At 41.4% G+C, this 26,724-nt stretch overlaps 1 protein-coding gene across 1 annotated transcript in view; it reads right to left on the bottom strand.

Moving 5' to 3' along the window:
• ABCA12 (ATP binding cassette subfamily A member 12) overlaps nucleotides 1-26,724 on the bottom strand; it is an 87,157-nt gene that overhangs the window by 32,325 nt on the left and 28,108 nt on the right. Inside the window, exons 8-27 of the mRNA XM_065672728.1 lie at nucleotides 25,933-26,045; nucleotides 23,613-23,709; nucleotides 19,327-23,484; nucleotides 18,583-18,698; nucleotides 17,738-17,844; nucleotides 16,050-16,303; nucleotides 15,828-15,940; nucleotides 15,255-15,379; nucleotides 14,276-14,449; nucleotides 13,209-13,373; nucleotides 12,642-12,843; nucleotides 11,932-12,071; nucleotides 11,243-11,362; nucleotides 10,021-10,111; nucleotides 8,506-8,685; nucleotides 6,719-7,034; nucleotides 3,234-3,348; nucleotides 1,585-1,914; nucleotides 646-715; nucleotides 411-545 (exon numbers count right to left, since the gene is read on the bottom strand). Of these exons, the coding sequence (XP_065528800.1) occupies nucleotides 411-545; nucleotides 646-715; nucleotides 1,585-1,914; nucleotides 3,234-3,348; nucleotides 6,719-7,034; nucleotides 8,506-8,685; nucleotides 10,021-10,111; nucleotides 11,243-11,362; nucleotides 11,932-12,071; nucleotides 12,642-12,843; nucleotides 13,209-13,373; nucleotides 14,276-14,449; nucleotides 15,255-15,379; nucleotides 15,828-15,940; nucleotides 16,050-16,303; nucleotides 17,738-17,844; nucleotides 18,583-18,698; nucleotides 19,327-23,484; nucleotides 23,613-23,709; nucleotides 25,933-26,045 (7,121 nt within the window). The remainder of the gene's footprint in view (nucleotides 1-410; nucleotides 546-645; nucleotides 716-1,584; nucleotides 1,915-3,233; nucleotides 3,349-6,718; nucleotides 7,035-8,505; nucleotides 8,686-10,020; nucleotides 10,112-11,242; nucleotides 11,363-11,931; nucleotides 12,072-12,641; nucleotides 12,844-13,208; nucleotides 13,374-14,275; nucleotides 14,450-15,254; nucleotides 15,380-15,827; nucleotides 15,941-16,049; nucleotides 16,304-17,737; nucleotides 17,845-18,582; nucleotides 18,699-19,326; nucleotides 23,485-23,612; nucleotides 23,710-25,932; nucleotides 26,046-26,724) is intronic.

Genomic DNA, 26,724 nt, shown 5'->3' with positions numbered 1-26,724 from the left:
AAAAGCAGAAGACAAATGTACTGGCTCTTGCCCAAGGCAGGAATTACTTTTTGAAATCAAATGATATAAGTTACACAACACAAAATCACTCAACTGACAAATGCGGACTAACATGTTCTCATTTTCACCCACCAGACTGCAAATACATCCTCCCATGTCCTTGGCTTCAGATTCTTCTGGAGACCCACCTACCCATGTGATAAGCAGGGGAGCCCAAATGCTCCCTTTCTCTGTCTCAGTTTCATTAATACTGTCAGACATCCACAAAGGCATACTCTCTTTGATCTAGAAACAGGGGTATCCTGTGCATGAGGACTGTCATACTGCCTGAACCATGGAATCAGCCAGTGTTGTCTTCATTGTTTTCCAAGAGATGGCACAGTACCAGCCTCAATGTTTTGTATCCTTACCTGGGAAAACATTCCTTATATACCATCCCAGGATGAAGTAAATGAAAGAGTCTATCAGAATGAGCCAGCACATCCAGCCAAAGGAAGTGTTGTCTCCAATCATTGGGGACTTATACATGTTGTCCCACTGCAGACCTGCAAATAGGAATTTAGAAATACAAACAGGCTCCATATAAGTTAATGAAATGTCACAACCATGGGAGTCAAAGCCTAGTTTTGTCTATAATAAACATACCTATGCCCTGTGCCTCATATCGAGCGATGTATTGACTTGCGTAACTGAAAGCAGTTGGAGACAACAGACTCTGTGGAATAAACAAAATTGAAAACAAAGAATTGATGAATTAATCTCAAAGAGAAATTAAGTCAGTCAACAATCAGGTACCTCATTAGCTTGGTCCAGTAGCCAGAAAAATGAGCATTTCCCTCCCAGCCCCAACAGTCACAAAAAGCACTGGAGCAGGCTTATGATGGGCATTACTTCTGGTGCTGGGCTGTAATGTCTCCTTAGAGCCTGCCTTTCTTTTGCTTCACACCCAGGACCCAACTTCCTCCCTCATACAGGCCTTTATTTTAGGCTTTTGAAATACAGCAGTGCTTGGGAATTACCTGCCATGTGGTTAATAGTTTTACTACTAGCACTAATAATTTTTCTTTCCTAAATCGGGCAATTCAAAACAATCGTGGCTTCTGGAACCTAATACCTACCCATTTCTACCCTTGGTGAGAAGCAATACTTTACATCTATTTCCATAGCTAGGAATTTGAGACACATGAAACTAAAGGATGAGCAGACACAGCCATGAGCAGAGCCAGACCTCCTTCACAGCCTAAACTCCTTATTGAGGCAGCCTTGTTTTTCATGCTGGTTGAAAGTAACTCATTTTGGTTTGCAATTTGTAAGGGTGAGATACATAGCTCAGACTACTCTTCAGCTGGCAGGTAGGAACTCTCTGAATTTCAGTGCTTTCGGTCATGGGATACAACTAATGCCAGGTCTCCCTCAAACAGGTCATGGCCAACTCTCCTGTTGTACCTGTCAACATTCACTGACAGAATTTAGAAAGACACCCACCCATGACAATTTGTGACACAAGCTATAATAAGAGCTGAAGTTTATTGAAGGTGCCTGCTTCCACATATATGGTCCCTGTTACTGAAAAGCAGAGCTTACCAGCAGGCTCTTCACAGAGAAGCTTAAATGATTCTCAATGACAAGAAGCACGATGAAGGGGAAGAAGGTGAGGATGTATACGAGACTGCCCACCAAGGCTGCTATATTGGTGTTATTGAAGAACACACTGATGAAGTAGCTCATTGCTATGATGGACAGGCTGTAGTCCATAAGGTACAGGAACAGGAGTGCTGTGTTTGTTTTGGGAAGGATGTCACCCACTTTTAGAACAATGATGAGGAAGGTGACAGTAATTAGAAGGAAGATGGCACACTCTATGAACCAGGCGATGAAATGGCTGCTGGCATTAACACCCATCATTTTCATGTACTACGGAGAGAAAGGTGAAAAAAGAATCACAAATGACAAGCGTTCATTAAGAGATCTTTCTGCTGATATTGAACTGCTGGTTTTTTTCAGTTTCTAGACAAAGCATCAACCAAACCATGCTCTTTCATACTCAACTGTATGTTGATAACAAAGGAGAAACCACACAGTCACGTTTCCACAATGCCCTAGGTTTGCAAAGCAGTCTATTGCAGTAGAACGCTACAGACTGGATCTGCAAATATGAAGCACTGTAGCCCACAAGCTCCTGGCCTTAGATTTGTAACTTTTCTAAAACGTTGTTATTCTTTAAAATAATGCTAATTGGTCCAGTGGCTTGAGTGTAAAAGCTCTTAAATATCCTTGACACCAATCAGTTTCTCACACAACTCCAAGACAACACACTATAGGTAAACTACCGTGGTTATAAGGAAGCATTTTTTTTTCGGTTTAAGGAAGCTAATTTATACTAGCTGATGATCAAGTTCATAAGACTTGTATAAAACTGCCAATTTGTATTTATAAATCCAAAAGAAACTACAGGTGCTGGTGGCTTCTTGTAGATTATTACACACCTAAAAAGATTACTGACACCCTGGCTCCTAGAGACAGTGAAACTGGGTTCCTAAATTAACAGGGCTGTCAGCTAGCCACTGGAGTTCACTCATTTTCAATCTCATCACAGTTCATAGACTGCCCTTTACTGGGAATGATTTTGACGAGTCAGTATTTGTCTCCATGGTACTGGATAAAAAACAAATCTGCTCGAGCTTTTGTTGCTTGCTGAAGCTTAGTTTTACAGAAGTTCTTTGCTGCTCATCTCTGTTGTTGGTGTTTGCACCAAAAACCTAAGTTAATTTAACAAATTCCCTAGGTGTCAATGTTATTTCTTTTCCAATAGGCAAGCTGAATGAAAACCTTCATTATGTAATATGTAACATCTTCTGAAATATTAAGTATAATAATTTCAAGGATAGGAAATAAGTCACTTTCCATGTCTTTGTCCCCAATAGATACAACTCAAAGTCAATTTTTAGAGAACTTAAAATCTTCAGAAAACTTTGTGGAGTCCCTGTATTTCCAGTGTTCAGAACTGTAAAGCAATATTCTCACCATTTGAAGGGCAAACTCCCTGCATTTCTATTGTTTTGAGCTTGGTTACAATATCAGAATTCAAACACTGCAGGTCAAACAATAGGTATCTGGAATAGTATTTCCTTAATGCTTGTTTTGCTCCATTTAATATTGCACAGGAGACATACTACCCACTAATAAGGAAAATCTGTTTATAATTCTGCATGCCCCAGAAGGTTTCACCGTACCTCAAAAAGCCTCAGATCTTTCTCTTGAACAAGTGTTTTAACAAAATCAGCTATAAACAGCACCCAGGCAGCCATCAGAGCAAATGGAAGAGAGTAGGTCACGCTGGTTAAGAACCTGTAAAAGGCAAATGCAGGCTTTAGCTGAATACAAAATGTTCTGGGGATTAAGGCTTTATACAGAATATATTTGTCAGAATAATACTTTGGCCCAGGAAAAGACATGCTTATGTTTCAAAATGGGGAGTATAATTAATAATTACAAAAATGGCTATTTTGCACTGGATTTTCCATTCACAAAATTCCTGACTCTTCAAATTCTTTTTGATTTTTTTAAATTACTGAGAGATTTCCAGATGCATTGTGGAAGTTTTGCTGAGCAGCACCAGGAGCAGGAGCTACCATGGCGAGTGGCATCTCCTGGCTCCCTGATGGGGTGCATTCCAGTTGGAATGAGCAGCCAGCCATAATTCCAAGTTCTGTTAATAGATACAATGACCAAATGTTGTTGTCAGGCCATATTTCCTGGTGCTGGAATTTGGATATAGGTGCTTCCCCTCAGAGTGTCTGTCCTATCACCCCACAGGACAGCTATTAGGGATCCAGGCCTACAGCATGGCTTCACAATTCTTGGCTCCTCACTTTAGTTAAAACCTTCTTCCTTGTGCCAGATGTGCACAGAAAAAAGGCAACAGTGGCAAACAGTAAATTTCTCCTTTTGTGATGTAAAGCAAGTTTTTATAAGCAGGATATTCACTTCAGTATATCTACAGGGCTTACGCTTTCCTCCCTCACTTCTAAACCTGGCTTATAAAAAAGTAATCAGTGTTATTCCTGGGAAAAGTTTAATATACAACAATCACAGTGAGAAAATAATACGATTATATTTGTTTTTTATTTTCTTTTTTTCTGTAAAGCTGAAAATCGCCCATAAACCAGAGCTTTTGGAAATGCTTCCATGCAACTGAAGCCATATTGAGAAAGAACAACAAAGAGGCATTTCTACTAGTTCTTTGTTATTTGGGGTCTTTTTGGCTGCCACTTTATACAGGATTTCTAGGCTACTAAAAATTCAGCATTTCCCAACATATTCTCTTTACTGGTGTATATATATTCCCATCCCAGGCACAGCTACAGACTGGGCAAAGAAGAGATTCAGAGCGGCCCTGCAGAGAAGGACTTGGGGGTGCTGGTCGATGAGAAAATGAACATGAGCCGGCAGTGTGCGCTCGCAGCCCAGAAAACCAACCGTATCCTGGGCTGCATCAAAAGGAGTGTGGCCAACAGGTCAAAGGAGGTGATCCTCCCCCTCTACTCTGCTCTTGTGAGACCTCACCTGGAGTATTGTGTGCAGTTCTGGTGTCCTCAACATAAAAAGGACATGGAACTGCTGGAACAAGTCCAGAGGAGGGCCACGAGGATGATCAGGGGACTGGAGCACCTCCCGTATGAAGACAGGCTGAGGAAGTTGGGGCTGTTCAGCCTGGAGAAGAGAAGGCTGCGTGGAGACCTCATAGCAGCCTTCCAGTATCTGAAGGGGGCCTATAGGGATGCTGGGGAGGGACTCTTCATCAGGGACTGTAGTGACAGGACAGGGGGTAACGGGTTGAAACTTAAACAGGGGAAGTTTAGATTGGATATAAGGAGGGAATTCTTTCCTGTTAGGGTGGTGAGACACTGGAATCGGTTGCCCAGAGAGGTTGTGAGTGCTCCATCCCTGGCGGTGTTCAAGGCCAGGTTGGATGAAGCCTTGTGTGGAATGGTTTAGTGTGAGGTGTCCCTGTCCATGGCAGGCGGGTTGGAACTAGATGATCTTGAGGTCCTTTCCAACCCTAACTATTCTATGATTCTATGATTCTTTTCCCTACAGGATGGTAACTATGGAATAACAATCAATAAAGTCATTTTATGACTACTACTGCATGCAAATCCAAAGCCTTTAGCTATTTTAATACATTGAGCAAACTTGTGTCCCTCTGAACCTGGGGTGGGGAGGGAAACCTGAAGGCAGTAATTTTTCTCAGCAGCCCAAGAACAAGAAAAGGAGCAGATAAGCACTGTAGTAAAGGCCTCGAGCAGACAGTTAATCATTGTCCAAAACTATCTCACAGCAATAATCCACATATTTGTTGCAAGAAGTTGACACTTTGTCTGAAAGCTTACTGCCTGTGTACTTGCAGGCACTTTGCTCTTGAGAAGAGGTTATAGGTCCCCAGCTCTCTTAAGTGACAGGCTGACACAGGAGATTAATGGATCTGCTCTAGCTCCTATAGCTATAGCTCCCAGATAATCTTCTAGCTCATGCCGTAGACACATAGGCTTTTGAATAGAAAGAGCTCCTACATCTGGTCTGTACCTTAGGTCCAAATGAGACACTTGTGTCAGGGTGGAGTGACTGTACAACCTACCAATACTATTCGCTGAAGATTCTTCAGTGCTTTCTGACAGACACTGAAATCCCTTCCCTGGGTGCTTTCCACCCAGTCTGGCCACCACCTGCTGCCAGGGGAATAACTCTAAGTAAGTACCATCTTGCCAGCTTTCCAACACAGACCAAAAACTGCCTTGCTAGAGGGGCAGTTCCTCAGCTCTGAGAGATTTGCTTCTCTCTGTTGCATTTGGCAGAGATGCAGTTTATACTAGCTGCAGATCTGGCTAAAGATGAATGGAAAGGAAGATGATCTAAAACTTTTTGATCTGTTTCACAGTTTAAAACTTACTCTGGCCCACACAAAGATAATGCTGCACTACTCTGTGTGACAAGCTGTTAAGCTGGCAACTCAGCACATCAAAAGATTCTCTGTCCTCCCTCATTATAGCAGGGATGAATGGTACAATTTTATCTTCCCTCTTGAGGCATCTGAGAGGCACCTGTATTGAGAACTATTCACTATACACTAATCATTAGCTAGAATCACTGGGATGAATAACAAATGTCACAGCTGGATAGCAATCTCCACGAACAAAGCACATAAACCTAGTGACTCTTTTTTGCCCAATAGATATATTTTCCAAGTTCTGCTGCATTGTCAGCATGCAAACACATGCAGAACAAGCCAATTCTTCATGTTTAGCTGAAGTCCTGCCAACCCAAGTCTCAGTTCCACCATGTGTAGTCAAACAGGGACAGCAAATTTTACCTGCTGTAAAACCTATAGTTAGCATGACAATTCAGGTACATACAGAGTGCTGAAAACAAAAGATAGGCAAACTAAATATAGACCATTTATACTACAGTCCAAAGTTTCCTCTTTTGTTCAGATCCTTGGGAAAACAACAACAACAAAAAAAAAAACCAACCAAAAATAAAAAACACAACCAACCAACCAACCAAAAAAAAAAAAAAGCCAAAAGAACAAAACACAAAATGAAATTATTTCTATGCCATGTGAACATGGTATTAAGGAGACCAGTACAGCTGGTGAACTCCACCAGTCAGAAAAGATGAGCTTAGACAAAGCATGAAAACAAAAGGCACACAAACTTACATATCCTTATTGTAGCAAGGGTAAGGCATGGCCTGGACTTGAACAGCTATTTCCTCTGGCTTCTTGCCAGTCTGTAATTCAATGATGGCTCTTTCAATGCTGTCCTGGATATAAATAAATGCTCGGCTGTAAATCTGGCTCTGGGAGGTGGAATTGTGAGGACCCACTGTCCAGATGCGCTCCCTGATTCTGTTGGTGGTTTGTGTGATCCTGCTGCTCATTCGGATGGTGTAGTTGAGCACAGGAGGGAGGGCCAAGTCCCCATAAACTGAGCGCTGAGAGCTGCTATGTCTTGAAGGCAGCTTGAAAATTATACCTTGGAACAGAAAGGGAAAAGGCTTTCCTTCAGAGCTGACACCACAGGAGCAGTACACAGGGATACATAGAAACTCCTCATTTTTATATGTCTTTTCTACATTACAGTCCATCATCTAATTTCTTTGCTGCACAAATAATGCTTAGATGGGTAAAGTGCTTATCAAGTGTCTGGAAGCGGAAACAATATATCACTGCAGCTACTCATAATTCCAAATGTGACCAGTGATTCTGGGTGTGAAATACACCTCTAAGAGCTTTTAAATACTTTCCCACTGAACATTCAAAAACCAAAGGTTCTCAGAATAACTGGCTGTATTTGGAAAAATCTTGCTGTTAACATGGACTGTCAGATATCTGGTAGGTACGTCAGCACATGCACTTGTGAACGCGCTCAAAGATACTCTGTCAATAGAGGTCACGCAGTGATGCTGTGACATAAAAACCTATACACATATTTTTGTGCCCACACAAAGTCCTGCAGAGCTGAGATGTCCATACAGAAGACGTCAATATAGCAGCTTTGCAGGCTCCTGTTAGGAAATGGCATGCTGTAGATCCAGTTTGACAGACAGGACTTTTTTCCTTTTAAATGTTTGCTTAAATAAAGGCAACAGAAGTTTTTCCTTACAGAATGTTTTTCCTGAGTATTCCATATATAAAGCATATGATGGAATGGAGGACAATCATGGAAGAAAACTGATAATAATATTATCTGATATAAATATAATAACTATTCCCATGAAAGCAGAGTGTGAAGTCACGAGAAAAGAAAAAGTTTTTATCTACTCAGTTACGAGGTATAAACCTAAGCAGGTCACAGGACTTATAAGTAAATCCTAATTGAGGAGAAATTGGGCATTCTTTAAAAATTAAGACATATTTGTGTCACTACATCAAATTAATGTAAGTTAATGTAAATTAATATAAGTTCCTATTCTCTGATCTGAAGCTGCAATCTGATCCCACAAATATGAAAAGTGTGACTGAGAAGACCCAATCTAATACTGCAGTGTTTGGCTGGAACATCTCAATAGCTTTATAACCTTCTGATAAATGGAATTGTCTCATATTTGGACTTGAGACCTTAAAGGTCTTTTCCTTTCTACGATAGATTCTACGATATCTTTCTTGATTAATGATCTTTTCCCATGGGGGCCTGAAAGAAAGTAGCTGTCATGAAGATCTCCTAAGGGCAGTGAAGTGATATTCAAAATGAGAATTAACCAAAAGAAAACACCAATTGACCAAAGGCTTTCTATACAGACAGTGGAGCTGTAAGAGAAGAGAAGGTATAAACAGGAGAGTGTAAAACACTGCCACAAGGAGATCTCAGTGTGCAAGTCCCATGCACACTGGCTCAAAATCAACTGCTGTGTGGTGAGAGCTGTTGATGGAAAGCCAGACTTCTTATACTGGACTTCCACCCTATAACAAGCTAATTTACAGGGGGATTCAAGACTGTCACATACTTGCGAAAAGCTCATTCTTCAGAAAGAGCTGTTTAGCAACCATTTCCATTTCCTCTAAGTTTTTGACTGCCTGAATGCGGTTAAATGAGACACAGGAGGACACATTCACAGCAAGGGTAGCCAGTGTGTTCAGCTGCTCCACAACGTCAGAGTTGTTCTGCAATTCCAGCCGAATATCATCTGAAAAAAACCAAACCCACAAGCAAAACCAGTAGCATCATTACACACAACAAAAAATCATCACATCATTCTGCTCTTTACGCTAACAATGACACCAGACAGGAAGGAAAAAACCCATTACACTGAACATTAAATGTAAAAAACATTTCTGCACTTAACAGTGCAATGAAGGCATGCTGTTGACCCAGCTTTTATGTTAATCTTTTGTAATATGCTCGTGAGTTTGCCTTTGGGAGGATGCCAGCAACGGAATGTGACAGCCATCCCAAATCAGAAGATGCTACTAACCTGCTGAGGTTTTATACCCGCATATGATGCTCCCCATTCATCCTACATCTTATGGGTTTTGATGTAATCAACTTGTCTGTTGAGCTGTTCTGTCTCAGGGGAGCACGTGCTTTATGCAAGCACATCAAGGAAAAGTTATGTCTGTTGTGCTGATGTGTGTACTAAACCTGATAATGCAGTTTAATAAAGACACTGCTGTTTCCTGGCTGTTTTGAAAGGTGACTGCATAATGCAGTGTAACTAATATGGAGCAGCTGCTGCAACCATGATGATTTTATGGGCAGTTAAGACAGAAGCTGCTACTCACGAAATAACAAAGGGGTCATCACAAACAGTATGCAAATATCCTTCTGAATGCAAAAGACTACAGACACTCTTGGTTTATGCTGGGGTTTGCTAGCCTAACTCAGATTTATGTTGACATATATGGCTACTCATTGAAAAAGCAGGTAGGGACACTAAGACCAACTAGGAAGGGACTGTGATCCCCATGCTGCGCAGGTATCCACCACTTCCAGTCACTGATGATTCCCACAGCACAGATCAGCAACTCTCACCACAAAGGCCTGTGCAAGACCACCAGAGAACAGCAAATTCCAGCACAGCATCTCCTGCAGTGATGCCTCTGGCTTTATGAGTCTGGGCACCTTTATCCAATCCCTTGCTTTTCTGCTCTGGAAAACGTTTAAGTTTGAACCCTTATGTGATGCAAGTGAGCTCTTCACATTTCCCAACAGAGTCCCAGGTAACTCATTTGAAGTCATAATTATGGCTAAACAGTGTCCTCCAGTGGCCGTACTCAGCTGCAGAGATTCCCATCCTACTATCCCTTCAACACTCACAAGAAACATCTCTTCATACAAGCCCTTTGGCTTTCTAAGGGTCTTTTCCAATAGCCCACAAAAGTTTTGAATCACAGCTGAGATTGCCTCGCACCACAGCATCTGATACTGGCCAGAGATGAGCTGTGCGAGAGGATGGCTACAGCTTGGTGACTCTGGAGACCTGAAGTACCAATAAGAAGGCAGCACATGCGGACCAACTTACCTAGTTTGTTTATTTGAGCCAGCAGATCAGCTGCATCCAAATCCACCATCAGCTTGATGAAAACCTGGACAAAGGGATTCCTCAGGGTGTTCTATCAACAAGTAAAAAGAAAAAAAAAAGCATCAGTTTGACTAGAAGCCCTTTGAGCTTATTCAGTGTGTTTCTAAAATACAACAGACCAGCTTGCCCTCACTGAGCATTTGTACAATCCCCTCCTACTCCTTTCCTGACCTTTCTATATAATCACTCTGTGTATCAGGATGGGGAAATAATGGCAGTGAAAATGTTAGTCCAAGTTAGCAGGTTTTTTGGAGTTAAGAGAGGTTGTCTATTGCATCTTCATGAGTCCCATGGAAAAATCATGGATAATCTTTGTTATTCTAGAAGTGCAGTAAATTTCATTTGTGTCTGGTTTAAGTCCTGTTCACATAGGCAACCAAAATTTAGCTTGGAGACCAGCAGACAGATTTTTTGGGGGGCCTGTATAGTTCATTATTTCACCAATAAGTGCAGTCAGCAGAGGATATTTTATTTCAGTTTTGCATAGTCCACTCTGGATTTTCTCTTGGTGCCATGGAAATGACAGTGAACTCCAGCCACTGAAATTAACTTCTAATGCTTTAGGGTTCCAGAGAGCAACTTTTCATAGTTTTGTAAGAAAAGGAGACAATTTTTACTGCAGAAAACAGGAAGCAAGTATGCAAAACATTACAGCCTACTGCCTTCGGTATCCAAGCAAGGCTAGGCTCCTTAGGAGGGGAAAAAGGAATTTTATTTACAGTCACTGATGTACAAAGGCATCTTCTAGCTCTTATGTGTGTACCCAGAGCTACATGCTTATTATAGATACTGTTTCATTTTCTGAAAAAGTCATTTCTTGCCTGGTCTTGCCTGGGTGGATCACTCCATCAAGCAGAAAGTTAATTTACAAACTGAAGAGCATTCTCTGCTCATCTGAGCCCTCCAGCAGGCCTCAGCATGGCCATATTACAAACAGATAATTTCAGAAAGAGAGTCTGCATGGAAAGGTGTGTCAGGAGTATTTCTGTTGCAGGAACAGGCAGGCAGGCACAGAAACTGTGACGTCCAGGTCAAAAGCCTGAGAAAGGTCTTCCCAGCTGACCTACAATGTCCCTGAGGTCCCTGGAACCCCACTTTCAGTGAAGAAATCCATCCCCCCATTCACTCCTGTAATAGAGATGGGGCAGGCGTGATATCATACCTTGATCATCGGAACTGTCTGGTTTAACTTAGTCAGTGAATTCATGATGCCAGGAGACTTGTCCAGCCACTCTTGGGACTTCAGGGCTAGATCAGCCATCTGCTCCAAGGTTGCATTAGACTACAGAAAAGCCCACAACATACAAGGATTCATTTATTCATTACCTTATAGCTTTTAAATAATAAATAAATCAATAAAACAGCTAAGACCAGATTTGGTTTCCTCACAATTTTTCTTAGCATCCTATCTGTTTGGCAAAATGCCCCTAAACAAACTAAATTTGGATGCAAGTACTTAAAAAATTGGCCTCGTATGTGGCATTTGGAGCATGCCTTGGATATCAGCTCTCCTACTGCCACTGGTCTGCTTGCAAACAATACTGGTTACAGCATTTGTCCTGGGACATATCTATTATTGGCTGAAAACATGGGGGTGAAACTTCATAAACTGAAAGCCTTAAAAAAAATAATTTAAATATTAGACCAACAGCAATATTTTTGGAGGTAAGATTTTTTCAAAGACAAAAGATGACTCATATGACCAGCAAGGCAACTAGGAAAGGATAATTTCACTAATACTCCAAACAGTCAGAAAACAAACTTGTGCCTCTCAGAGGAACAAGCCTGTGCCAGATAAATTACAGTCTTTTTGAGTGGGCATAATCTGATACACTATAAAAAGAGACATACCTTTCCCATGATTGCTCGAGTTTCTACAGTATCTGGTGTGTAAAGGATCTTCCCAAAAATCATAGGTTTTAAAAAAGACCAAATTAAAGCTCCAGTTGGGGTCTTGACCAAGTCCAGGTAAAAGGATAAGCAAAATGGTGCTGCAAGGGAACAAAAGCAAACAAATTGCACAGAGCACAAATAGACCAGACATGAGAAAGCTACCAGTGTGGTTTTTTCCATCTGCCCAGTTTGTGGCTGTGTCCAGTGAATGACTTCAGGGCCCTCTTCACTGACTGTTATAATGTGTCTTAACAAAAGCAGTCCACTCCTAAGATCTCCTGGTGCTGAACTCAAAACAACAACATTCTCACTGTTTGAGCCAAGATTCTCTGCTTGAAGGTTAAATGGAGTTTTGTGAACTCAGAGGAGCTAATAATGTCAGCAGGGTTGGAAAAACTACACATCAAGAAAAAGCAGTGACCTGTCAAGCCCCAAGACCAGATCATCAACAAATGGGAAACAGTGCAGTGTCAAGTACTGCTCTGCTACATAGGTTGTTTTCCTTTTAACATTAATGAAAATAAACCCCCAGAACTTCTGCTAGCATAAATAATGAGCACTTACAGCCCTCCAAAGACACACAGGGGAACAGGTCAGCACTGTATCTCTCTGGAAAGAGTAGAATTTGGCTCTGAAATGTTTTTGCCTTAAGGAAAAGCCAGACTTACTGGAGTCCTGTGGAATCCCGTATTTCCTCATCATCTTTTGGATGTAGACATCCTCTACATTAGAACTGTTGCTTACAGGGTCTCCAAAATCTGGAAGCAAGGACTCAAAAAACAGGGGTGTGATGTCCTGGTTGCAGAGAACTTTTGACATTGACTTAAATGTGCCACGTGTTATTCCCAAATTGTTTGGTTTAAATAATGCCTGCAAAAAAGACAAAATCCTGCACATGAAAAGCATCCCACTCTGAGAGAAAAAAGAAACAACAGAATTTGAAGGCAAGGACTGACATTTTACACTGCTTTCTTGTTCATCTCTACCAGTTCTTGCTGTCCCTCTCATGGCACATGTACCTAGTGTCCCTCCTGTGATGAGCAAATGGCAGTCCCACTGCTCCAAATCAAGGCTCTCCCAAGCAGGCAATGTATAAATTTGAAAGAGATCCTTAGAACACTGCTGCTTTAAAAGAGATTCAGTAATCTATGATTTAACACACCTTTAGCTTCTAATTACTGTGGAAACTGTTCCAGTGGTGTTTTGCCTCCAAAGCACATGCAGTCTACACATACCTTAGTCAGTGGCATGTTTCTAGACTGCCGGAGCTTTTTCAGTGAATGAATAGCTTGTAGTAATGGATCAACATCAGATTCAACCTGGTTTCTGAAATATTTCACTTTCGTCAGAAGACCTAACATCGTGTCCATGGGTTTCTGAAGTTCCTTAGGGAAAAACATCTACAAGAGGCAGGAAGGAAATCAGTTATGATTAGCAGGAATCTGGGAGCACATACGTGTATTGTGTTAATTCCAAGACAAAGATTGTGGGATTTACAAATCTGTAAGGAGGCTTAGGGAGGGGATGTCCCATATGAAATGAATGGGATTTGTATTCCTAAATCCCCAAGTGCTTTTGAAAACACTCCCCTGAATATTGCATATCCTGAACAGTGCATGTTTCCAAACACCTACAGTTGGGAAATGTGTACCACATATTGGCTGGAACATAATCCAAGTCTCTGTGAGGTAGCATTTTGCACAACATAGATGTCAAACACTGCAAATGACTTTTGGCCTGAGTCAAATTCATTCTCATTTAATAGATCTTCTTCCCCAGGATCACTTTTGTAGCTTTTTTAAACACAGATTCAATATGCACTTCTCTGTGAACAGTATTTTTACATGCTATTTCTATGGTTGTATGCATAGAATATTTGAATAGTTTATTAACTTAGTAGTGCCAACTAGATTGGGAACATGTATTTTACAGGAAATTTTCCAGGCCTTCCCTTTCCAAGGAATAAAACATTTAGCCCAGTGCCTTATTTTTTGGGAAGCCTGAAGGCAGAGGGGAATGTTCAAGAGGTTGTGCAGCATATAAATGATATACGATAGGGAGGCATTTAGAGTAGGTCCAGTGCCTTTCAATGAGGTTAGCTGGTTTACACCAGCTGGGATCCTCATTTATATCCACACTGTCACAGCATGGATATGCAATAAAAATCACTGCATGAGCAAAGCCTGATCTTTGGCTTGTGTAAATCAGCATCGCTTCTGGCCACTGCAATGGTATTTTATGACCTTTCAGCCACTACATGCAGCAAAGACTACAGAAAGCACTCTACAAATCCAGCACTAACCTTGTATAAGAAATTGTAAATGTCTAAGTGTCGCAACAGAGTGACCCCCAGGATGTACATCTCACGAGTCCTCTCTGAAAGAGAGTGATTGCAGAACTTCTTCACTACTGTTTGCAGCTGTGGGTCAGCAGGATGGACTCTACAAGACTCCAGATGGAGGATCTGAGAAATGAGCTGTGTTTGCACAAAGAAAGAAAAGATTTGTTAAGGGGTAGACTGCTCACTCTAGTATGCATGGATTAATCTTGCCTCGCTGTTGTTCTTTCCACAGGGTCATATTTCAACTCCGAGAAGCAGAAAATGCATAACCCATTACTCCTGCTCCAAGGGACAAATCCTAAGGATTTGTTTTACTGCCCAGCTTGCATAGTAGTAAAAGCTTTTGTGGCTTCAATTTCCCATCAACCGATGCATGTGAAGTTTGGAAAAGAGTGTGCTCAGTCCAGACAAGATGGTTGGGAAGGGGAAAAGCATCTGGAGCTTGTATTTGTGCAGACAGCTGAGGAAGACAAGCTCATCCCTTATTATGGGAGGTTATTTCTGGATCCTGAGTTCTCTCACATGGTTAGAAGCGTGCTTTTCCATCTGGACCACAACGATTTCTCAGCACTGAAGACCCCACCAATGATCCCACTCAGTCCTCATTAGTCTGCTATAGTGAACTGGCCTCTTGCAGCAGATCAATCACTCACCAGGCAGTGCCTGGCTACATACCAGCTGCTGGTGACAGCCAAAGAGACCATATAGCTATAGGTCTCCTATGGCTGGACTGATGACAATGACTGCTCTTACTGCACTTCTGGTGGCCATTTTGATCCATAACATGCTATGCTGTCTATCCCTATGGAATCATCCATCTCTCTTTGTGTTGTCATGCATGCACTGATCTGCTTAGCTGTATTCACTAGCAAATTCTGGTTTTCATGGTCTGAGAGCAAGAAAGCAACAAGACCTCGCGCAAGGATGACCACAAACTTACCTGACTGCTGTTTTCTGGGAGAGATGCTTCCAGAAGAGCATCAATACTGGCTGCGGACATTCCTGTTGTGTTTTTGAGATCTTCTTTGAGCTGGTCCACATTTTTAAACACATCTCTTAACTTTTCTGTAAAGAACAATCACAGAGCAATTAATGTAATTGCTTTCTCCAGACGTACAGCTAACTTAAGGACGCAGAAAGGACTTTAGGTGAAGTATGAAAGTGTGGTACATAGCTGCTGATAAAAAACCCCAAAACTTTCAAACTTCAGTCATATTTCCTAGGTTTTGAAGTCTGATTTGTGGGCTGAAGTTGACAGGTCTAGTGATGGCAAAAGTTGCTCAAAGACAAGGACTTGCAGCACAAACAACTATTTGGGCTGTACGGGAAACAAAGGGTGATATAGAACAGGCTTCAGAATTACTCTAGATAAAAGATCCCAAGGACCTGGTGTATGGTTATTTCATTAATAGCACTTCTCCCTGGCAGCTAAGGAAACCTTGGGATTTTCAGCAGAAAGTATGGTACCAATAATCATGTTTGCCCACATTGTAAAGTAAATACAGAAAACTACCTTGCTTGTTAGAGTATGTTAAATTCTCAGTGATGTTCAATATAGAATTCAAAGCAGTCATATATTGAGGAATCTCTTGAAAGAAAGCAATTTCTGGTACACTTTCTTGAAACCTAAATCAGAAAAAAAGAAAACCACCAACAAAATTAAGAATATGTAAAGACAAGAAGCCATTTCATGAACAGAATACTAAAGCAGTTTAAGGCAGAGTGAGAACCTCACCATTTCATTTGTGTCTGGATGTTCGTGGCATCCCCAATAAGTACATTTTGAAGCTCCTGGGAGATTCTTCTGTGATTCAGTACATTGGTCACAACTTGATTGCTCAGTTCAATAGTGTGGAGGAGCTGTGCATAAGATTGACTCTGTTCACACAGTTCTGCAAAACTAACATTAGGGAGATGGCAGATGTCCTGTATTGACTTAAAGCCCTCATAGTCACAAAGAATTGTCGTCAGATCCCGGAGGCGAGATATCTTTAAAAGAAATTGTGAAAAGGAAAACAAATGCACAAACACCATTTAGGTGACAGAATTATAAAAGGCAGATTTTTAAAACTCTAGCTGTCCCTTTCCATTTTTCTTTAGGACTAAAAATATGTATTAAATTTTTAGTTCATTCAAAATGTCTCTAGTTTGTAACAATCATTCCTACATGAGTTTGTAGAAGATCTGGCTACGCAACATTGCACAGGATCTATAAACCTTGCAAGCCTTAACATATCATTTCCCCTGCCCAACATGCATACACAGCAATAGTCCATTTGGACTTAACCTGCTGACTAATTAATCTTCCCAGAGACCAAATAAATCTACCTCATGCAACAGGTTTAACTTTTCAGATGCCACCTGGTCAACAGTACTACAGCGTATGAAACACAGGTGGCTACAAGTCAGGACTTCCACATCTGCCAACTTGTGTAAAATTATAGTCCTTTGCCTACCCTGCTATTATGGGCTTCCCTCTTGTCTGATATCAGCATTTACATTATCAGTGTCTCATGGCAAGGACTGTTTTCTGGTTGTTCCTATCTCTATCTGTCACACTGCAGCTTGTCATATTATTGCTACAGATATATTAAGCAGTAACAGCATTGCATACTGTTACCTTGTTTGTTTTAAAAGAAAGAGTTCTAGATTCTATTTTTTAACACAATAAAGTGCATGCATGTTATTACTGCAGTCATGGACATACATATGGCATAAGAAGCATTTTATTCAAATGAGGCATTGCCAAATCAAAAGCTGGTGAGGGAAATCCCTGAGTCACTAGCTTAGGTGCTTAATCTCAGAAACCATTATGGTGCTGTGAGACATCTAGGGATAAAGGAAGCATGCGGGGACTTGGACATGTGGTAACTAAACCATGTTTAAAACTACCAGCTGGGCATGAACAATTCCACTGATTTTCATCAGGGCAGAGGTATCCTACCTCTGTGCCTTCAAAAAATCCTCCCTACACCTCAAATGAAGCTGAGACATCCCAGAATGATCTCTGCTCTTCACAATGGTTTGCTAAATCTCAGTGTACTGAACTTTAAAACTACTGTTATACTGAGTTATGAGGAATATGCTGCCACTGGCAACCTATGCAGTGCTCATTCTTTTGGGATGGCTGGTGAAAACCAGAAGCCACTCTTGCCAACAAAGTGGAAAGACAGAAACACCTCTGCCTTCTCAGAAAAACGGGTGTATGCTTGTTAGGGACTCATATAAGGACAAGATCCTCAGCCCATTTTGATGGTGACCTTTAAATACAGGCAGCAGGCAGAAAAGAGAATTTCAGTTCTAGTTTTTATCAGCTATTATTTTTAGAAACTTTTTTTCTATATGCTGTTTTTCAAAACCTCCATTGCACATTCATGTATCACTGCATGATGTCCTTCAAGTCAGCATTTTAAGCAGACTCACTTTTAGCTTCAGGAGCTCTGGTATGGATGAATGTTTCTGAGAGGTATTATTTTGCATAAAAGAGTTCTTTTTCAGATGAGTTTGCTTCAAAAGTAGTGTGATGTTTTCTGTGCAAGGAAGAAAACAAAAGTTACTAGAGACAAAATCACCAGACTTGCAGATACTTTGCAGATGGGAATATCAGCACTTTTATCCTGAGGCCTACTGATCATTGATATTTTCCACCAAATTGTCACAGCTCAAAATCATGTCATGGCTTCTGAAAAATCATTGTCATGGCCTCTGAAATCACAGACCAAGACCCAGGTTGTAATCCGGATTATAATGGATCCAGTCTGAGTGGGTGCTCTGGTCTGAAAGAAATCCACACCCCATTGATAACAGAACTTCTGACAGCAACCTTCAGAGCACATGCTGTAGCTATATTCTGTGAGCAGATAAACCTCTCAGGTTCTACAATAAGCTGATATGATGAATATCTATGAGAAATACCATGTTAACTCTCAAAAATAACTCCTGTCATCTTACAGGTACATAAAGCTGTGAAGGGAATATAGGTTTCTTATTTGTAAGATTTCTTTATCTGACTGTCAGCAACCTGTCAACACATCACGAAGAGTAGACATGCCTTCTGGATAGAGTTGGATGGAAAACTTATATTCACAATGTGACATAACTCAAACAAAAAAAGGAGTCTGTGTCCTGAAGTCTCACAGCTTCAGTTAATTGCCAGCAGGCAAAATAGTGTAGCAACATTCCTTCTCAGCATTAGACAAAGCACTTTGGAAAGACAGGCACAACATATTCCAGCTGAGGTCCCACAACATTAATGAAATCATGATTACCTGTCAATTTGCTGTCTTCAACTTCAGTGGTATTTATTAAACACGTCAGGTAGGGGTTATAGCTATTATTCACTGTCACCTGTAAGATGGTGTTTTCAAATTCTAAAAACAGAAATCTGAAAAATAAGATAGGGTTTTAAACCAGCTTTTCTTTCAGGGGCAAGGTGCACTAGTGAGCAACTTGTCAGCTGTGTAGATGCTGCTCCTTGGCAGTGTAAATAAGAATTCCAGATGAAGCCATCTGTCTCCCATGACACCTCCTAAGTGGGTATCCTCCCAATTATATTTCATCAATTCTTATTACTTTCATCTCCCAAAACTGTCATTCACTCTCAAACCATATGTATAAGAAAACACACTTGAAAGGTTCACTGTGGATCCAAGGAAAAGTTGGAAAGTAATGCCTAGGGGAGACTGAGAATCAAAAATTAGAGAGTTTTACCATAAAGAAGAGGTTTCCAAAGAGTTTACCACTGGTAGCAAACCTCCTACAGGATTCTGCTTTCACTGTGAACTGATACACCCTAAACCAGAAGATTTTTGAAAGTCCCACTTTTAGCTGTACGTTCAGTTCAAGGACAAATTTCTTCTTTTTCAATTTAACCCACTTTATAGCTAGTCTCCTAAATTATGTGATTGCAGGCTTAAGGTGCTCCAACGGAAGAAAATTACATACTTGTCATGGAATGAGAATGGTGGTCACTACCCATACATGCTATTGCGATACCCAAAAAACAAACTTACCGTGTGATCAAATTGGTTGGTGACAGAGAATGGTCACTCTGAGTCCAAGGTACAGTCTTGTTGTAGAGGTTTTCTGCCATGACAATGAAGTGATGAGTGACAATATCCATCACAGTGTCAAAACTAGCTTTGTTAGAGAGAAAAGCCGAATTGGAACTTATATTGAATTCATTTAGCAGATCAGAGAAGTTCAGCCTCTTGAGAACGTAATGAATGGGTTCTGTGATTTCTAGAGCTGACACGTCATTGGCAGAGTTATTTACCACTGCCTCCAACAACTTTGCAAAGACAGACGCTTCAGTTAGATTCATTTGGGTGTTAAGGAAACTGTCAACCACATCCCAGAAGCTTGAGTAATAACTCCATTTGGTGAGGCTGAAGGTGCCTTGAAGTTTCTGCAGCAGGTCGTTCATGTGGAGCTCATCCTGTGTCACACTTAAGAGTCTGGACAGGTTGTTCCAGCCTGCTAAGCTGTCAGAGAAATTTAGGGGGTTCAGTACTGTTTCATTCAGCATGTGAGGAACGATCATGTTCAAAAGCTGAGATGGGAGCACATCTCGCACATCCTGGACTGGGATAGGGCAGGAAGCATCACTCTGCAATAACCCCTCTGTGAAAGCAGCCAGAGCTCTTGCCTTCTCCTCTACCCAAAAGCTTTCCAGCTCAGAAACAACGCTTAATTCAGAAAGGAAGCTCAGAGAAAACTGCAGAGACTGGATGATGCATGACAGCTCCTTGGAAAAGTGGCCACTGCTGTTCTTGTAGAAAACAGTGAACTCTGGAGACAGTTTCAGGTTGGCTAAGGCCTGCCAGAACATGTCTGTAAAGGTGTCATTCTGCACTGTTCCAGCCTCCATGACCACAGAATCAAAGAGGGCTTTGCAGGGGCTCCTGGCTAAGGACTCACTTAGAGTGGTGTTTTCAAACAGCATCTCTAGCGTTATGTGGAGTATGTCTTGAGCAGAGCAGTTCTGGGATGGCCCATAACCGTTGTTGTTGTTCTCAAGGAAAGGCCTCAAGGCTAAATGCAAAAACTGCCAAATGTTAGCCTCTAGTGCAGTATTGTGCTGTAAGGAAGACCACCTGATCTCCTCCTGCAGCAGCAAATGTGAGAAATTATAGACAACGTCCATTTTTTCTTCAAACGGTTTGTTTAAGTTGACATCATGAAGGACTTCCATTCCTGCTCTCCATATTTCAATCAGTCTCTGGGTATAGTTACTGTAAAAATTAAACAATAGGTTGATAGTTTCAAGCTCACTGATGTTATAGTTTTTCTGCAAACCTTTCAAAATCAAGCTACCCCTTTGCATGGCCTGCAAGTATGTGAAGATATTGGTTCCTCTGGAGTCGTCTTCAACATACAGCTCAAACATGGAGAATGCAAAGTTTATCAGCTGCTCCAGTTCCTTGCTGAAAGGAAGACTGGAGTAATCTTTTGTAGTAGTGAACTGATCTTGCAGCATGTCTAGAAGTAACTGGGAAATGAGGTCATCTGTACTATCCCAGTTCATGGACTGGAGTACTTCAGCAATATGCAAGAAAGCACGAAGTTCATTTGCCTGCCTTTCATGAGGGGAACTCTGGAGTTTCTCCATTAGCACAGATAAAGAAGAGACCAGCAGATAATGACCACTGGAATTCACATTTGCCAGGGTAGCAAGAAGCTGCTCAAGGGACAAGAGCTGTTCTGCAAAATGTTCAGATGTTACAGGCGTCAAGAAGAAGTCAGAAAATAATGACAACACTTTTTCATTTGTGCTGAGAAAATTTTCAATGTCTTCAAGAGAGATTTCATGAAGCACAATCATCTTGATAGCCTCCCATGCTTTCTCTGTATTAAAATGAGTCCCGTTTAGAATTATCCGATTCCAAATCACTGCAGCCATGGTTAGAATATCTTGATTTTCTTTTCCGTATGGATAGGGGAAGAACAATCCTTCACCACCACTTTCATACAGTGGTAGTATTTCTGGAAATATTCTTTCTAGGTCCAGAGTACTGTTTGTGGGAGAAGTGGAATTGAAAAAGAGGTTTAAGGAACTATACAAATCATCCAGATCTGAGGATTTAATTCCGCCATTAGAACTGTGAAAGGTCTGATCTACTAATGTTTTCCCAGGATCCACCCCAAAGTCCACAAGAATCAGAGCTTTCCTCACAACTTCCAGGAGTTTCATGTATTCATCCACTTCTGTTAGGTTCCATTTGGTGGTCAACACGTTGCCAGCGGCATGCCACAGCTGTGAGAAATGTCCCCACTCCGACTGGTTGGAAGCTTTTCTGCCCACCTGTAGCAGTTCATATATACTGTTGTTCCTCATGGAAAGAGTCAATAACAGATGGGAAAACACAGGCAGCCTATTCCAGTCTGTAAAGCTGTCAGAGAAATTTAGGGGGTTCAGTACTGTTTCATTCAGCATGTGAGGAACGATCATGTTCAAAAGCTGAGATGGGAGCACATCTCGCACATCCTGGACTGGGATAGGGCAGGAAGCATCACTCTGCAATAACCCCTCTGTGAAAGCAGCCAGAGCTCTTGCCTTCTCCTCTACCCAAAAGCTTTCCAGCTCAGAAACAACGCTTAATTCAGAAAGGAAGCTCAGAGAAAACTGCAGAGACTGGACGATGCATGACAGCTCCTTGGAAAAGTGGCCACTGCTGTTCTTGTAGAAAACAGTGAACTCTGGAGACAGTTTCAGGTTGGCTAAGGCCTGCCAGAACATGTCTGTAAAGGTGTCATTCTGCACTGTTCCAGCCTCCATGACCACAGAATCAAAGAGGGCTTTGCAGGGGCTCCTGGCTAAGGACTCACTTAGAGTGGTGTTTTCAAACAGCATCTCTAGCGTTATGTGGAGTATGTCTTGAGCAGAGCAGTTCTGGGATGGCCCATAACCGTTGTTGTTGTTCTCAAGGAAAGGCCTCAAGGCTAAATGCAAAAACTGCCAAATGTTAGCCTCTAGTGCAGTATTGTGCTGTAAGGAAGAGTGGCTGAACTCCTGTAGTAGAAGACGTGTTAGGTTATAGACAGGGTTCATTATTTCTTCACTGGAAGCTTCCCTGGCACTTGTATAATGAAGGATTTTCATTGCTGTCCTCAGAAGTTCAGACAAGCTTTCAAAGGTTTTATTGTCAAAATTAAAGAAAAGATCTATAGATTTTAATTTGCTGACATTATAATTCAGTTGTAAGTCTTTTAATATGTACAAGGTCTTTTGTATGGCTTGAGTGACTAGTGAGATATTGGCTACTTCAGAGTTTTCCCCAAACTCTTTAAACATGGCTGTTATAAATTCTGACAGTTGATCCAATTGCTCACTGAAAGCAGTATTTGAATTATTATTGAGCTTTTGAAAATGGCTATTTAATACATCTAAAAACTGCCCATAGGCTCTGATGCCTGTGTTATTCCACTTCATTGATCTCAGTTTCTCCCCAAAGCGCCAGTAGGCATTCAACTCATCCCACCAGGCCTCACCCATGGAGCTTTCTACTTTCTGCATCAGCTCAAACACAGGCATGAGTAGGTACTGATAACCTATGGTTTTGTCTGTCATTATAAAAAACAGCTTCTGGAGAGCTAGGAGCTGGTCTGGAAAGTTTCTGTAGGACACAGGCTTCAGGAGATCACCAGAAAACAAAGATGACACTTCTTGCATTCCATTTAAACCGTCTCTGAAGTCTTCCAGAGAGGATGGCACGCTAGTGGAGAGCAAAAATTTGAGAGCATCCTTAGTGTGCGCTGCACTAAAATTAGAAGTATTTAGCAGAACTGGATTCCAAATCCTTGTAGCTAATTTTAAAGCATTCTGAATTTCTTTCCACTGGGTCATTATATTGAAAATGGAAGTCCCATTAAAGTCACTCTGTAATTGCATTGATGTGAAGTTATAGATTTCATCAGTTATTTCCTTATTATATGGTTCCTTTAATTTATAATCATGATTTGGATTCATTCCCAGTTCAAGAATTGCATACAATTTCTGTAATGTTTCATTCTTCAAATTTCTGAATAGATTTAAGCTTTTTAATTCACTTCTATTCATTTTTTTCTCAAAGCCTTTTAAAGGATGTAGAGACTTTTGTATGGCTTCTAACTCATTCAAATTAATGGACATCTTGGAGTCTTTTCCACCAATCTCTGGCGACTTTATTTTTCTGGAGGGGAACAAAAAAGCATTTTAGTGAATGTGAAATCAATGCGAGTGGAAATGTAAGGTGATTTAGAGTAAAGATCATAGATATGAATTATACTGTTAGTAATATCCCTTTAGATAATATCTTACCTCAGAACTTCCTCCAATCCAGATACTAAAGTCCAACTGTCTTTCCAGTTAACAAAGGGATTGCAAATATATCTGGTCACCAAATCTTTTTCTTTATCTAGAACAAATATGTAAAGAGGAAAGATCACATTACTTTGGAAACTGAGAAAAGCTGCATCGCAAATCTGTCTAGGATAACATGCATGTATGAAGTTAGGCTCCTATAACAAGACACAAGATGCTGGTTAGAAATTTGGGTATTTTTTTGGGGTGTAACTCTTACGGGCCTTCTGAACAAAGTCAGGATGCTATCTACCACTGTAGAAACGATTTTCCGTCTCAGGAACAGCTCAATGCCCCTGTGATCTGGGTGCTAATGGAGCTCTCTTCCTGCTTTAGAACCACTTTGCCATCAGTTATGCAGCTTGTTTCTTTCCCTTCATCTGGGAATCACTTTTTACTACTCGCAATGTAGTCTTTGTCTGCAGCATCATTTATGTCTCTCATAGCCTTTTACATTCATCTTGATATCCCCAAGTGTCCATTCCTCTCACAAGACACATCTCCATGTCCTCCTTACTTGAATTGCATTAATCTTTCTTTTTATTCCCCTCAACTGCCACAACCTCCATGAAACAAGTAGAGAATGGATAGCATTTACCCATCTGACCCTTGTAGCATCTAAATGCTATACCATTCCCTTGCCTATTCACATAACTTCAGTTAGAGGTGGACATCAAGATTCTGCCTCTGCTATAAACTGACAGGGGTTTAGAGGAATGGCTAATTCTGATGAATACTGCTTGTTATGCATTCTAGCCCCAGCCCCTACCTTGATGTACTGAGGTGAGCTTGACAAAGCCCACAACTACAGGCAGATTTTGACACTTTCTCACCCCCAAAAAATCAAGATAAAAAATGACAACTCCCCATGTCCACTGAGACTGCAAATTCATGTTCATTCAGTGTATTAACAAAGATTTTTGCTTCCCCATTTGAAATGAGGTATTTTAATCACATTTGTAAAAAGTTGAAAGATTTCATTATGTTGAGCCCTGAACAGTATGCAATCTATATGGTTATGTATTAGCCTGGAGTCTGCTTCTGCTCAACACCACAGGTTTTCAGCACAGATATGCCTATCACAGAATCACAGAATCCCAAGGGTTGGAAGGGACCTAAAAAGATCATCTAGTCCAACCCCCCTGCAAGAGCAGGGTAACCTACAGTACATCACACAGGAACTTGTCCAGGCGGGCCTTAAATATCTCCAGTGTAGGAGACTCCACAACCCCCCTGGGCAACCTGTTCCAGTGCTCTGTCACTCTTACAGTAAAGAAGTTCTTCCTCATGTTAACGTGGAACTTCCTATGTTCCAGTTTACGCCCATTGCCCCTTGTCCTATCACTGGATATCACTGAAAAAAGCCTAGCTCCATCATCCTGACACCTACCCTTTACATATTTGTAAACATTGATGAGGTCACCCCTCAGTCTCCTCTTCTCCAAGCTAAAGAGACCCAGCTCCCTCAGCCTCTCCTCATAAGGGAGATGTTCCACTCCCTTAATCATCTTTGTGGCTCTGCGCTGGACTCCTTCAAGCAATTCCCTGTCCTTCTTGAACAGAGGGGCCCAGAACTGGACGCAATATTCCAGATGCGGCCTCACCAAGGCTGAGTAGAGGGGGAGGAGAACCTCTCTTGACCTACTAACCACTCCCTTTCTAATGCACCCTAAGATGCCATTTGCCTTCTTGGCCACAAGAGCACATTGCTGGCTCATGGTCATCCTCCTATCCACCAGGACCCCCAGGTCCCTTTCCCCTTCACTACTTTCCAGCAGGTCAACCCCCAACCTGTACTGGTACATGGGGTTGTTCTTCCCCAGATGCAAGACTCTACACTTGCCCTTGTTAAATTTCATCAAGTTTCTCCCCGCCCAACTCTCCAGCCTGTCCAGGTCTCGCTGAATGGCAGCACAGTCCTCTGGTGTGTCAGCCACTCCTCCCAGTTTTGTGTCATCAGCAAACTTGCTGAGGGTGCACTCAGTTCCCTCATCCAGGTCATTGATGAAAATATTAAACAGCACCGGTCCCAGCACCGACCCCTGAGGAACTCCACTAGTCACAGACCTCCAGCTAGATTCTGCGCCATTGACCACAACTCTCTGCCTTCTTCCTCTCAACCAGTTCTCGATCCACCTCACTACTTGATCGTCAAGCCCACACTTCCTTAGCTTATCTGTGAGGATGCTGTGGGAGACAGTATCAAATGCCTTACTGAAATCAAGAAAAACTACATCTACCGCTCTACCATCATCCCTCCACCTAGGAAGAGTCTTACCTTGCTCCAAGCAGCTCAGGGAATATGAAAGATCTCTAACCCCATTCTGATTAGTTTTGAATCTATCATCAGTCACAAGTGATGCAGGGACATTCTCAGCTGCCAGCGGAATGCTAAAGGAAAAACAAGCACACATCCAGGTTTATGAAAAGAAATAAAACAAGTATTCAAGCTGGAGTACAGCCTATCATTCTTAAGATGACTGACACACGAGACTTTGAATTATCTGTTTGATCATGCACAAAATACAAATACAATGGGCTTTGATGGGAAAGCCATGGTAGTATAGTAGCACAGATGTGTGGTACTCATTAGGAGTACTTTTTCAAAAGGTTATGTAAAATCTATAGATTTTAACCACTTAAATCCTCACAAACGGTCTTAGAAAACACCCAGGTGATATGCCAGCCAAGTGATGCACTGCTGCTGTGAATCTCTTCCTAAGAGAAACCAAGAAACAAGCAGACAAGACTCCAGGTTGAGCAGGGATCCCTAGGGAACAACATCTGTGGAAGGAAGAAGCGATCACAAATAACTGTTAGCATTTCCTGTTCTCCTTCTTTCCTCTTTTATACTGTAATAATCAGGCTGACAGGGAAGCAAGGTATGCTTTTCAGTCTTAGGAAAGAATAAGCTGATAATCAGGCATATTGTATCACAGAGGAAGTAATTTAAAAGTCTGCTCACTGTGTGCAGGTTACTGAAAACTTCATGGTGATTATTAGCCCCTTTTGCTTCTCACATATAAAGAGCAGCTTTTCACTGCAGGCACAGGGTCACTGTGAAATGCAT

This window comes from Lathamus discolor, chromosome 3 (assembly GCF_037157495.1).
Source record: "Lathamus discolor isolate bLatDis1 chromosome 3, bLatDis1.hap1, whole genome shotgun sequence".
Classification (NCBI taxonomy): Eukaryota; Metazoa; Chordata; class Aves; order Psittaciformes; family Psittacidae; genus Lathamus; species Lathamus discolor.
This window is presented reverse-complemented; position numbering and strand designations above follow the sequence as displayed.